Consider the following 15,170-nt stretch of genomic DNA (forward strand, 5'->3'; position numbering starts at 1 on the left):
AAAATAGTTCATCTGGCATGAGTGCACACAACTTGAGGTCAGTATCAGCTGCAGCAATTTGTAGATAAGAGGGTAAGGAGCTGACAGGAGTGAAAGACAGGATTAAATCGGTTTGGGCTAAAGAAACAAGTAAATAGAGTTGGGCTAAATTAAGCAGTCCTTTACTGACTCAGCTGCTATAGCTCACAAGTGGAATATCCAAAGCTGAGGAGAATCTACCCCCTGAAAGTTCTAGAGATTATATAAAGTCGGTGCAACCTACTGTACCTCCATCTTCCCAGAGGCTCCTTAATATCTTCATGCCCTAAGGTGAAGGCAGAAGAAAAGCCACCCAGACCAGGTGAGCCCATAAAGATAACTCCTAAAGGAACCAACACTGACCCAAAATTGGTCTGTATTATGTAATAATTATTTTAATATTGTTGAAGTATAAATTGTGTTGAATAACAAGGCAGAAAGGCAATATATAAATATACTGTAAGTAAATAAGTCTGCCTCCCTCAGGTCCTGCTATGCTGTCTCATCGTGGTTAGGGGGTGGTTCCTGGGAGGGAGGGATGAAATACACTGGGAGGTATACTCCCAGTAGGGTCACCCAAAGTGTGAAGGTCATCCCAGTAGCCCAGCTAACGCAAACAGGCACCTATATTGGTCAGCAGCGATATAGGAATGTGCTGGAGGCAGACGGTCAATTTAGTGACGACAACAAAGGCGGCATTTCATGTTGCGTGGGAGAAGGCAATGGTAAACTACTCCTGTATTTTACCAGGAAGCCTATATGGACAGACAAGATAAATCTATCTAGTGGTTGCTAAGAGTCGACACTGACCTGACAGCACTTAATCAATCAATCAATCAATCAAAAATGTCTGGCTACCAAGTGCTGGAAAGGTCTTCATGCCCTGCTTATAACTTCCCAGAGGCATTCAGCTGACTTCAGTTAAAAATAGTGGCTGTGGGTGATGGGAGATGTAGTTCAACTACATTTGGGGAGCCTCAGGTTGGTCATCCCTGTTTTGGAAAGTTCCCATTCAATTCAAAGGCTTTGATGAGAGCCATTCAGAGGGAAATTGTCAAGGCTCCTTAAGCAAGGGTGGTTGAAGCTTTGATCTTTGACATTAAGAACTTGAGTTTGGACCTTTCCCCTCATAATATAGAATAACATGTAGTCTCTAAAGCATTTCTGATTATATGTGGAATATAAACTCCATTGTATAAGACAGTATATTGGTAGTGATTTTTCAAAAATGTTAATTAGTTATTTCCACTATTCTCCATTCATTCAAATTGTACATTCATAACTTACCTGTTGTCCTGGTTTGAGTGGTGAGAGGGTGATTCCCTGGGTGTTGATCACTGGTAATATCTGGTTTCCAATGACTGTTGCAATGATTTGACCCTGGGCATTGGTCAGTAACTGTGGTGTAATTGGCTGCACTTGAAGGCCCTGAGCTCCTCCTGCTGCCTGATTGGATGGGACTGGGTTAGGCATCAATGGAATTGTTCCAATAATCTAAAAGAAGCAAATGAGAAGTTTTACATGGTACAAACATTTAATTGTTACAGTCTATAACCAGAATAAACATGAGACAACAGTAGATTTTCTTTGGCACAAATCACACCTTTTATCCAAAACTGGATTGTCTAAATGGTGGCTCTGGTTGTAACCATCCACCCTGCTTCATGATCGGACCAGCCCTGAAGCCATCTCCTGTCCTGAAAAAAGGCAGGAGTAATTGTACTAAAGTCCACAGGGGTGTTCCCAAACTTTTTTTAAAAAAAATCTTATTGTGGAGAATTTATGATCACCTTTTGTCAGTCAGGGGACATTCATATGAAGGGGGGGCGCACTTTAAAGGCAACAGGGAGTACTTTAGCACTCACCTTTACAGTGAGTTTGCAAACAATTTGGAAAAAAATATTACTCTTTCCAATGTCCACTGAAATCAATAGTGCAGAATACTGCAATGTAAAAAGCTGTGTCCAGTTCCCTAAAATCCTCTTACTACTTTGTTTTGTTAGCATGACCTTGCATTGTCACTATAGAGGCAGGGATGCTCTGATGACTGTTAATATAAAATTCAAGAAGCTTGCAACTGGTATTGTGAATATTTCAGTATGTGTCCAGATCATGAATCACCATGAAATTCCTTGATAAACTCATGAAAATTCTTGAAAAACCCAGGCATGGAGTTCTTCAAATTTTGAAATTCACAAAACTTTTTGAAATTCACAAAACTAGTTCAGGACATGTAGTTCTATAAACAACTTAATTAAATTTGACTTCACTGCAACATGGTGCTGTGTGAACTGGCACTTTGTTTGCAGCTTACAGAAGGTATATGCAGAAGATAGAAGATAAGAACATATTATCCATTTACTATTAGTCATTCAGAGTGCATCACAAAATGAAAAATACTTTGCAAGTTTTGAGTTGTTGTTGGCACATCAAGCTCATGAAGTAGGTCACATTTTATAGATTGAGAATTCATAAATGAACCCAGTTCTCCCAGGCCCAAAGCAATTACTATCCCCAGGTCGCACGGAACAATCAATAACTGTAAGATATGGTGATTTTAAAAAGCCACTAGTATGTCAAGTTTCATCTTTGTGGAAACATGGCACATTTGTTGGGTATTATCATGCACTCAAATCTTGTTTGCCCAGGAACTATAATGATCTGGTGATGGCTCCCAGTTATCTTTTCAGCCTGACTTTTGCCAAGTGGAGGCAGAACTCCCCCACATAATCTCCCACTCCCCCCGCCCCCCACTCTCCTGTCCACATTCAGATGAAATGGAGTGACTGCAGAGAGGAGGGGTCACTGGCTGTGCAGGCTTCCTTCTTGCTTGTAGGACAGCCCTCACAGCCAATCACGACTAGAGAGAGGAAGGAACTTCCTCCCTCAACTCCAGTTATAGTGAATGCTGCCTCGAGTGCTACATTGGCACACCACGCTCCAGAACAACCTCAGTTATGAGCAGCGAAACTCACTACAAGCCGAGGGTTCAAAGTAGAGTTTGCAGAGCACAACCTCAGGTTGCTTTACAAACAGGAATGGAATTGCACATATTCGGACGTAATGGTTTGGCAAACTCTGGCCCCTGCAACTCTGGTTCTACGTTATGTGTGAATAAGACCATTGTTATTCCTTAACATAATTTTTCCAGCTCTTACATTATGGGTTTTTTTAACCCAGTGATACAAACTAGATACAAGATACTAGGCCCATTCACACTATCAATAGGGGGAGGCCAGGTGAGCTCCTACCCCATTAGTAGCACACGAGCAGCAGTTCCTTTTGGGTCTGCAGACCCAGCAAACACATGAGCATGGCTGCCGAGAGCTCCATTGTTGAACACGGCAGCTGCAAGTCCCACCCCTCCATAGAAAGCCCTCCAAGGGCATGTATGCCTTCACAGCATGTTTTGCACTGACAGCAGACTGGGAAAGCTTCATGACTTCAGCAGCTGCCACCCCCACTGGCCATGAAGAAACAGAAGACAGGTGTAGCTCTGTCAAAGCTGCTCCAATCTCAAGATTATAGAATTCCCAGTGCTTTGAAGGCTAGTCTGTCCATTGATGGCAGCTGCTGAAGCTACAGCTCTCTATGGTTTCCATGTGGGGGGACTGCATGCCGAGAGCTAAGAGCTGGGTGGAAGTGGTGTGAAGGTTCTTACAACTGGGAAAACAGGGTAGGAGGCCTCTTCTTTCCTCTACCCTTGGTTAAACGCTGGGCACAAAAGCTGGGTAGCTCTGATGGGAGCAGCCTGGGCTGGAAGGAACTGTGTGGGTTCCTATGACCATGCAAATCAAGGTAGCCCACCTTCCAGCCCAATTTTAACAGTTGTGTGAACTAGCCTTTTGTATTTCTGCCTAAAACAGATTATGGTTCAGTACTACTGAATATGAATGTTTAAGAAGAAGAATATTTTCACAAGATGGGAGAATAAGTCAGTTGCAAAATCCCAAATATTTGGCAATGTGCAACTGGGGTAGGGTGGTCACCTCACATCTAAGTCCAAAACAACTCAGAATAACTTCCAGCAGGTCAAGAATGGACTTTCCTGGGGTAAACGTTAACCACCTGATCACGTTAGGCAATTGCCTAATGTGATCAGTCATTGCTGGGTAAGGATGGGAATCAATCCAGTAATGCACATTCTGTGGAGAGGCTGAACTGTGATGTAGTGAGCTGAAACAGATAGGATGACAGCCATCACACTGGTGTTAGTATCTGTGGTGGGAGGAATAAAGAGGAGAGTCTCTTCTGGAGATAACTGACCTGGAGCACTAGAAGAGAGAGATATAGACTAAGAAGTATGAGGGATGTGGAAACTTACATAGCATTGTTGGGGTGGGCAAAAATGACGTTAGGATAAGGGACAGTATGAGTGGTCTCTTTAGGATTCTAGTTTATCAAATATTGAAAAAATTAGTGACCTAAGTACAGAACACAATGTACCTGGTACTCAAAGGTATATTGCCTCTGAACATGCAGGTTCAATTTAGTTATCATGGTTAATACCTGTGGAAAGACCTATTCTTCAATTATTCATTCATTCATTCATTCATTTGATTTTTATACTGCCGTTCTGAAATGGCTCAGGGCGGTTTACAATTAAAACATAAACCATTAAAACCAATAACAATTAAAAAAATATAACAATTAAAACATCTTAAAAACAATTAAACTATCAGAACAATTAAAACCCTGAAAACCAGGTTAGCATTAAAACAATTAAAACTAATTCAAATCCCTGAAAGGCCAGGCCTTTCTTATTAGGTTTTTTTGTAAGAGACAACAAACAGCAATGCATTATTTTTAACTTCTATAGCTTCCAAAATAAGAACAACATAGCAGTATTATGAGCAAAGGGCAATCGTACAGATCTGTACGTTCTTGGCTTCACATACCTGGGGTGGTGGTGGTGAAAATGGCACCTCAGGAACAAACACATGAGACCTTAGGGGCGTTTCATACAGTCTGTCTTTTCACAGTTAATTTAGACAGCTCAGCTGACACTCAGCCCCATGTAAGTTGGACAGACTGTGGCCAGCCTAGTGTATGCATTCTATATTTACTTCCAATAAATGTGACCAAATGGGAAGAATTACCTTTCTTTTTACACTGTCAGCAGATGCCTTGCAAAAAGGGATCTTTGCTTCACATGTCGTAAAGGACATGGCCTTGAAGTGTCACTTCTGGGCCTGTAACTTCAGCCAGCAAGGCTCCAGTCCCCACAAGGCAAAAAATTGCTGTGCTGGTTTTATCAGTAATAGAAATGTTTGCATCCACATTTAAAATGCATTTCTTGGATTGCATTCAGGCATTTTTAAGAGCAACATTGCTGAAGTGAACAGTTTGTAAGGTCAGAAGCAGAAGGGTAGCCTCTTGTATTAATGTGTGCCACGTTTGTATATGTCCAGCAGAGAGGTGCAGGGTGGCTAGAAGGTTGTCACTGACATCCTGAGAACTAGGAATTTACTAGAGCAATTCCTAGAGGAGTCCCAGTAATTCCTGGGTAGTACTACTGAGTAATTTAGTCAGGATGTTAGCCAGGGTTCTGAAGCATACAAGGGTATTTTTGAAAAGACTGACTGTAATAGGTTCTTCCCTTTTCTCAAAATGTTGTAAACCATCTAGAGATGTAAGTTTGGGGCGGTATAAAAATATGTTAAATAACTGCCCCATCAACATGAATGACTCTTGAATGAATGGCAATATGGCAGAGATGTTAATCCAGCCCTTAAACTGGTCTAACACTCTAGGAACTAGAGTAATAAAACAATTCAAAGCAGGTTTTAACGTTCCCCTATGTAAAAAAAGCCAACCAACTCCATATATGTAGAAATGAAAAATTAGAGGGATTAGGTTAGAACCCTTCCCCAGTGGCAGTCAGGGGTGTGCAAACAGGTTCGAATCCAAACTAGTTTGATATTGAACTGGTTTGGTTCAAAGGTTTGGAGTTGAGCCGAACCACCCCTGGTTTGGCTTGACCCTGGACCAACCTCCCCCCCTGCCACCGTTTGGGGGTTTGCCAAACATTTTTGACCCCCCTTTTTAAACTTATCCCCTCTGGGGGAAGGCTTCTTCAAGATGGTGTGGGAGGGGGTCCACGGAGGTTCCCCCTCCCCTGCCGGCCTTACTTTTTGTAAAAAATCACCTGGCTTGGGTGTCTTTGGCCCTTTCTGGGCCTATTCCCTGGTGCAATGGCCATTTTGGAGGCCGATGTGCCTATGCAGTGGGACCCTGCATGGCCAGGTCATGACCCAGGCCATGCAGGGTCCCACTGCGCAGGTGCGGTGGCTTCCAAAATGGCCACTGCACCGGGGAATAGGCCCGGACAGGGCCGAAGATGCCCAAACAGGGTGAGTTTTACAAAAGGAAGGCTGGGGGGGGGGTTACAGAACCCCCCCACAACCTTGGAGTAGCCCCCCAGAGGGAGTAAGTTTAAAAATAATAATTTCCCCCTCAAAAATATTCCATGAACTCCCCCCGAACTGAACCAAAGGGGGGGAGGGTTCGAAGGGGGCCCAAACCAAACTGGCCTGGTGCAGTTCAGGTCCAGTTTGAACTCAAACCGAATGGGGCCAGGTGGCTTTGTGTACATCCCTAGTGGCAGCTGGTGGTTCCTAGGACGAGGGGGGTGCTAGGCAGGGCAGGTGATGGGTAGAGCCACAGGTAGTGAGAGGTGGAGCCAATTGTGGGCAGCTGCGGAGTTGGAGCCAGGACTAGGCGGGTGCCTTAGCAATCACTGGCAAAGTATAGTTTGGTCGCTAATGAGTGGGATCAAACTACACACACACAAGTACACAAATCTCAATTGCTCATCAGCAGAGATACTGAGAAATATGGACAACATCAGTTGCTTTATAGTGCTTAACAGGACTATAGTAGTGTACAGTATCCAACCCAACAGGATCAAGACACAAGCACACGCACACAGGCAAAGAACTGTACAAGCCACAAGTAAAGCACAGACCAGCTACAAAAGGCTGCTTCTGTGGAGAGTAAATGCATTATGAAGTCCCCAGTGCAGCACTGTGTGCCTGATTACTTAAAAAATGAATACTACTACTAATAAATAACAAGAAGAAAGAACTCTGAGTCAGAGTGGTACAGTGATTAGTGTGCTGGACTATACTGGGGAAATCCAAGTTCAAATTCTCATTCAGTCATAAAACTCACTGGGTGACTCTGGAATAGTCACATCTCTCAGCATAACCTTCCTCATAGGGCTGTTGGGAGGATAAATGCAGCCATGTGCACCACTCTGGGCTTCTTGAAGGAAGCACAGGTTATACATGTAAAAGTAAATATATATAAGCCACAGGTAAAGCAGACCAGTTACAAAAGTGGATAAAGAATGCATTCTGAAGTTACAAGGGCAACCCTGCCTGCCCATTTCAAAAATGCATACATAGATAAGAGAAAAATCACACATTTTAAAATGATGCTTGCTGCAGCTATGAACCATCTCCTGTAACCTAGAGGATACCATGGGAAGCAAAGATGCATGGGGGACACCCTCTCCCTACTCCATGCCTGCTGAACAGTTGGGTGCCACACTCTGCCCACCTTGGATGCCCACCACTTAGCCTAGGTATCCATCCTAGCAAGCAACAAATGCTTTTTATAGATATCACTTCCTTAATCTTTGCCCAATGGACTATAACCCCCAGTGAACATATTAATGTTAGAGATACTGGCTACAATCCAGAGAAAAACCTGGTTTGCTCTCTGCACAGCAAATTTATTTTAAAAATCATTTTCCTTCCAAGAGAATCCACTCCTTCTCTACATACACCACACCCACATGGAAAGCCAGTTCTGCAATTATTTGAAAAGCGATTGGGACTCAGAAATCCATGCATATGCCCTAAAAGAACTTTCTGGCTCTTTATGCCAGTTTCTAATTGAATTAGTACAGCCTTGCTGCTCCTTCCAATGTTTTATGGCATGTCATTTTGAGAATGGGCCGTAATGCTTTGCATACAGTTTGGATCAGAGAGCAAGGAAGAAAAAGCAGAGGTTGCATTCCTCTCCTCCAAACAAACCAACCAGCAAAAGATCAGACTTTTCTTACCAGCTCGCTAACCCAAATGGTGATTGGATTCTTCTGAATAGCTAAAAGAAAAAGACTTCCCCACCCTATGGGCACTCTGATTGGCTACCTGAGGAGTCGATCAGCCTATTACCTCTCTGATTGTCTTATAGGGCAGTTCTAGGACCACACACTTGGCCAAAACAAAGGTGAGCATGCTTATTGACTCCTGCCTTATTAATATTAATATTTTTTAAAGTCTGGGGCTTTTAATTTGTTCTTTGCTACTGTTGCCCACCTCACAACTCTTAAAGAAGCTGCAGGCTGCAGGCAAGAGCAGCAGGGAACAACCAAGGGAGGTAGCAGGAAAACATAATGCAGGCAGAGACAAGATGGCTGACTGAGAAATTTAAGGTGAGTGCCACCCACTTTGCCCATAGATAAGATCTGCCCCTGCTTTCCCCTGATATGCTAGCCTTTCTAAGTAGAGAGGAAACATGCTACCACACTCCTGCACTAAAGTCCTACAGTCCAGGAAGAACTGTGTCACATGATCTTACTGAACATGTAATTCATGTTCAGGAACATGTACTCTAAGAATAGAGTGATTTTGTTATAATCTTTCTAATGGATTCTTGCCTATAGCAAGAATCTGTGTGTGCAGTATACATGGAACATGTGTGACCCTCTTCTTTCATTTCACTGGAAGAATCTGTGCAACATGTACATCCTTGGTTTGCATGGAGGTGCTTTCTGTTATAAGCGAGAATTCTAAAGCATTGCTCTTAGCACTGCAGTGATGTCTTCTGGCCACTAGAGGCATGAGGAGTTATGCTAATAGGTCTTTCTTGGTCAGTTAAGAGTCAGAATTGTTCAATTGTTGTTGAAGGCTAGTGCTGGTTGGACATGTCAGTCTATGTCTCTCTCAGTATTTTAGTTTCTTAATAAATCTTTATGTATTTTTTTAACTCAGCCTAATGTCTCCAGATAATCTCTTGGGCTGAACTCCTTTATTAATTATTATTATTATTTTATTTTAACACACTTATATACTGCCCAAATCGCAAGTCTCTGGGCAGTTTACAAGAAAACAATAAAAACAACAGATAAAAAGATTAAAACATTACAACAATTAAAATTTAACACATTAAAACTATTAAAAACACAATTAACTGTCAGAGCATCTTTACCGCCAGAGCATACTCTGCTGTGTGAAGGCTTTAATGTTTCTCCTCACACCGCTCAACACTTCAAGCCCTTTCTCACGATCGGTGAGAAAAGGCTCAAGGTGCATGGGGGAGAAGACTTGAAAAGCTTTCTTCCCCAGCAGATGATCCCCCCTGTCAGTGCCAGGAATGGAGATTGCATGCCCAGACCTTCAGCTGCCTCCTCTGGCAGTGTGGAGGGTCAGGGGCCAAGATGTGTCACCCCGCCTCCCAGAACTCCATAATGCACCGTATGAGTGCTTGGTGCATTATGGGGATTCCCCAGCACTGGTCGGGAGGCTGCGTTGGCACTGCGCAAAGCCACATGGCACCAACACACAATCATTTAGCCCAGGTAAGGGCGCACTCGTGCCCTTAATTCTGGCTAACAGGCAGGGCTCATGGGCAGGTTGACCGCTGCCAGGAGCTGCATGGCTCCCGGCGATTCTCATGTGCAGGCAAAACTGGGCTTGACTTCCTCAGGTCTGGTCTTTACTTGTGGCTGGTCTGTGCTTTACTTGTGGCTTGTACAGTTCTCTGTGTGTGTGTGTGTGCTTGTGTTTTCATGAGAACAGCTTCATTCTCCATTAATGTGAATAGGGAACACTGTATGCACTTTGACTGGATCTCTCACATCCACAAGAGACTGCTGAATCATTGTAGTATTAGTACTGAGTATATATATATATATATTTGAGTATGAAATGTCTCGTTTTTGTCTGCATTTTGCAGTGTGTGGTATCTTTGTTACAGTGACTGTAATAAAGATCTGTATCTGTATCACAGCCCTGTTCAGCCCTGAACATGGGAAGGAGAGATGGGAGCATGCCAGCAAGCCCCACTCTGAACACCAATGTGCTCCATAGCTCCATCTCTACATAGTCCATGAGTACAATGTTTGTCTTCAGAGACAAATGCCGTACTTGGAAAGAGATCCTCAACATGATTGGTAACCAGTGTTCCTGACTTAGGGAAGATTTCCCCAAAATACAATGTTTGTCTCTGTGGCCAAATGTTGTACTCATGGGCAGGGGTGGGAGTGGGGGCTATGTAGTACATTGGAATGGGAGCAGGACTCACCACCATGTTTCTATTTCCCCGATACCAGCGTATACTGTATCTGAGTACAGTAACAACTGAATAGGACTAGTGTCTGTGCTTATTTCCCTTCACACAGATGGTTTGAAGCTCAGCATATCAGTTAGTTGGCCTGGAAGTTTTAGATGTATTAAAGGAGTCAATCTATTTTTAATTTTTTTTTAATGTTAACAGTAAAGTTGCCTTTGGGCTGTTATTTGTTCTTTCAATTATTCAGACATAGCTCAAAGTAAAACCTTAGTTTTATATCCTGACATTCCCCAAACTCATTTCATAATGAAGCCTGAGTCTAGGTCTTTACTTTAAAGTAGCTATTAAAAAAAACACAGTCAGGAAGTGTAAAGATTATGAAGTGTGAAACATGAAGGCAATGTGGGAATTACCAGCTTTTAAAAAAGAAAACTCATTTTATTACTTAGCTCTCTCCTGTGAAATTGGGTATTTTTATTTTTATATGTACGTATACATTTATTTTGTATTTCTAAGCCCCTTTTTGCACAGAAGCCCAAAGAAATGTACAAATTAAATGAAATTTTGTATGATACTGCTACATAGTTGTAATTTGCCCTTATTGTTTATACATTGATGCCATTAGTGTGAAGCACAATAATCCATTAGTTTATTCTGAGGGAATTCAGTAGCTAAATTTCAAATTAATCTTCTAATTAACTATTTAACATATTAAAATATGATAAATAAATAAATCAAATAATTAATGAGAAAGCATTGTGATAATATTGAAAGTTTAGCTGAATATGTTTTAATAGTTGTGGTGATGATAATGATGATCTACTGGATTTTACTGTCCGGTGTTAGTTCCTGCTGTGTGATTTTATGATGTCTTAATGATTGGGTGGTGTTTTTTTTTTGGGGGGGGGGGATATTGTTTTTTCTTTGTTTGCTGAACAGCAGCCCAAAACATAATCAGTCAATCAAACTTTCCCTCTAGATATGGGGCAACAGACTTGCTAAAATCTGATGGTAGTTTATTCCAGGAAACCTCTGTGCCATGGTATGTGAATAGTACACGAGGGACTAGGCTTTCTTTCCACTATACTACTTTGGTTAAGGCTGCAAGGACAGATCACAATCCTGAATTCCATAATTCCAAATTGTTTTGGCTTTGTTGGTTTTTTAAATACTACGTCGCCCTCCTGGTATAATGCAAACCACAGTACGAAGCTATTTACACACACAGGCAAAACCGGGCTATGGAAGCCCAGCCTGGTTTGGCCTGTGTGTGTGAATAGCTTCATACTGTAGTTTGCATTATACCAGGATGGCAATGTAGTATTATTTTAAAAACCCAACAAATTGGGCCCGATCCTGGCGGTGCCCCAGCAGCAAATCTGCCTCTAGAGCAAGCACTCTCCTAAACCCGTTTTCCTGATCATCTGCCAGCCCCGGTGAAAGCAGCCCTGGCATAAGCAGACTGTGGGGCTCCCGGTAGGCTTTGGGGAGGGGGGATCCCCATATGGGAGTTCTAGGAGACAGAGTGATGCATCCTCCAAGCTACTGGCAATAGCCAGCAATCGTCTGGGCAGGTGATCCGCGTACACAAGGAAGAGCCTTGGGTTGTCTGTGGGGAGGTTTTGTTTTTTTAAAAATTATTTTTAATTATAATACATAAACATGAATACTAAAACTGATACATAATGACATTCATTAACCATCCTTCCAGATATGTATATAATTAGATGGAGGAGAATGACTGAAATTATCTTGATTTGTGAACAAAATGAAATCTGACTATATCATGAAAAAATCATTAGAATTAGCTTGACCCACTCGAAGGTGGATAATATGGGTCAATTTTTCAGATATGGCAATATGCCACATAAACTGTTACCAAGATGTCAGAGACATGGTTTTATACTTCCAGTGTTGAGCAATGGATAATCTAGCCACAGTTAACATAAAAACTATAAGATCCTTAGACAATAATGACAAATTATCTCCCAAAAATACATTTAATAGAGCCAGCTCTGGTCTCATATCTAACTTCTGTTGTGTAATTTTAACCATTTCTAAAAATACCTCTGTCCAAAAGCCAAAAATACTGGGACAAGACCACCATAGATGGAAAGTATGTTCCCCTATTTCCACAGCTATTCCAGCATAATGGGGACATACTCTTATTAATGTGGGATAATCTAGAAGGGGTCAAATACCACCTGTGAAAAAGCTTAACAAAGTTCTCTCTAATTCGGGAAGAGGCAGAAAACACTGGCTTCCATTTCAGTATTCCATTCCATTGTGAGTCGCTAATAGTTTGTTGTAGGTCGTTTTCCCAGGTCGACTTAAGGCCAATTAAAGGATCAGATGATATTATTATAATATCGTATAATCTAGAAATAAGTCCCTTAGAAACTTCTGAGGCCTTTAATATTAATTCCTCAAACATAGTCAAATTCCTATTAGCCTGCTGAACTATATCAGGATGTAAAATAAAGGACTGAACCTGAAGAAAATTTAACCAAGAGTAATGCTTATTCATAACCTTCTCCCGAATTGGCTCTAAATCAATTGGCTTATCCGAATAATAAAAATCCTTTAATCTATTTGCAACACCTCCATAGATGCCAAGTAATCAGGAGGGTGAGTCCAAAGCTGGAAATTTAGGATGACTACAAATGAATAACAAGGGGATGGGGGGTGGCAAAAATTGTATGCCATTTCCCCCAGATCTTAAAAGTGGTTCTTAAAAATGGATTTGTAACAGATTTAGAACTCTTAATAAATTCAAATATCAGTACTAAGTTGTTGATCTTACCGAGATGATCTTCAGGAACCTCCATCTCCACCCAGTATTTAGCTTCCAGGTCTACTATTAACCACAGAATATCCCTAAGATGTGATGCTTCATAGTAGGCCATTAAATTAGGAACTCTGATACCACCCTGTTGTACTTTCCTATATAATGCATTGTTACGAAATCTAGATATTTTCCCGGCAAAAATAAAAAGATTTTTTAAAAATTGCCATCTACCTATAGTAGATTTTGAAAGTTCAGTTGGCAGTACCTGAAATAGAAATAATAATCTTGAAAGTAAATGCATCTTTGTGGCAGCTATCTGACCCATCAAAGACAGCCTGACACCTTCCCATTTCCTAATTTTCCTTTTTATTTGACTAATGACTGGAGAATAATTCAGTCTTGCAAGCTGTGATAAATCCATTGATATAAATACTCCTAAATACTGAATAACTTTAGAAATTTTAGAAACTCCTAAGGATTTTGCCAATCTTGAGATTTAGAACCCATTCCGGAACACAAAAGCTCTGACTTAGTCAAATTTATTTTCAAACCAGCAATTTGTTCAAATCTTTCCAACTCTTCCTGTATGGCAAAGATAGACCTCAACAGGTCTATATCGTATGCATATAGATTAATTTTATGCTCTACGTCTTTTATAATAAGGCCCTTAATTATCGGGTTATGTCTGATGGCTTGAGCAAAAGGCTTGATAGAGAGTATAAATAATAAAGGGGAAAGGGGACAGCCTTGTTTTGTGCCTCTAAATATACTAAAGGGTTTAGAATCGCAAGAATTCACACAAATTATTGCAGAAGATTTACAATAAAGTTGTTTGATAATGTTGACAAATCCTGTACCCATTTGTAATTTCTCAACTAATTTAATTAAGTAAGGCCATTGTAGACGGTCGAAGGCTTTGAATATATCTAAAGTAAGAATAGCCAACGGAGATTTCTGCCCCCTACAATAATTCATACAATTTAAAATACGACATATAGGGTCCGCAATCTGACATCCCTTGATAAAGCCAGTCTGATCAGGGTTTATATATTGAGCTATAAAGCTATTCAACCTTTTTGCCAAACAGGCTGTAAATATCTTAAGATCTTGATTAAGTAGAGCTACAGGTCTATAAGATTCTACAAGTTCTTTATCCTTATTAGCTTTTGGAATCATTACTAGTTTGGAAAATCTCCACCACTCAGGGATAGATGATCATCTAAAATAGAATTTAAGAGTCACAAGTCGAGGAATCAAAATATCCCCAAACCTCTTATATATTAAGGCTGTGAAGCCATCAGGACCAGGAGATTTCTGAGATTTTAACCCTTTAATAACCTCTTGTAATTCTTCTATTCTAAAAGGTGCATTTAAAACCATACTATGATTAGCACATAAATAGCAATAGCAATAGCAATAGCACTTACATTTATATACCGCTCTATAGCCGAAGCTCTCTAAGCGGTTTACAATGATTTAGCATATTGCCCCCAACATTCTGGGTACTCATTTTACCGACCTCGGAAGGATGGAAGGCTGAGTCAACCTTGAGCCCCTGGTCAGGATCGAACTTGTAACCTTCTGGTTACAGGGCGGCAGTTTTACCACTGCACCACCAGGGAACACACCACCAGGGAACATAAAGGGAACACTCCTATGTTGTCTAAGTATAGTTCTATATTCCTGGTATCAGAAGCGTCTGAATTATATAGATTTTACAAATGCATCACAAATCTCAGTGGAATCAGTAACTTTCATACCAGTAACATCTTTAATAGAGTGTATCAGATTTCGTTTTACCTTTCTTTTTAACCTATTCGTCTATAGCTTAGAATTTTTATAACCAAATTCATAAAACTTCTGGTTAGTATAGGCCATTGCTGAGGCAACTTTCTGGCATTCTACAGCCTCCAGCTCTTTCCTTATCTGTAGAAGTTTCCTATAGATTTTACTAGAGCCAGTGGCTTTATGAGTTGTCCCCAATTCTCTTATTGTGGTAGTAAGAATATTAATTTGTTCAGCATTTTTCTTTTAAAAATTCCAAAATTCTCTAATACATTCA

The 15,170-nt window shown here is 41.0% G+C and overlaps 1 protein-coding gene across 4 annotated transcripts in view; it reads right to left on the reverse strand.

Moving 5' to 3' along the window:
• Positions 1-15,170, reverse strand: part of POU6F2 (POU class 6 homeobox 2) — a 559,658-nt gene that overhangs the window by 21,636 nt on the left and 522,852 nt on the right. For all 4 annotated transcript variants that reach the window (XM_053259876.1, XM_053259878.1, XM_053259879.1 and 1 more), the window contains one exon: positions 1,306-1,512. In XM_053259876.1, the coding sequence (XP_053115851.1) occupies positions 1,306-1,512 (207 nt within the window). The remainder of the gene's footprint in view (positions 1-1,305; positions 1,513-15,170) is intronic.

The sequence above is a fragment of the Hemicordylus capensis genome, chromosome 6 (assembly GCF_027244095.1).
Source record: "Hemicordylus capensis ecotype Gifberg chromosome 6, rHemCap1.1.pri, whole genome shotgun sequence".
NCBI lineage: Eukaryota > Metazoa > Chordata > Lepidosauria > Squamata > Cordylidae > Hemicordylus > Hemicordylus capensis.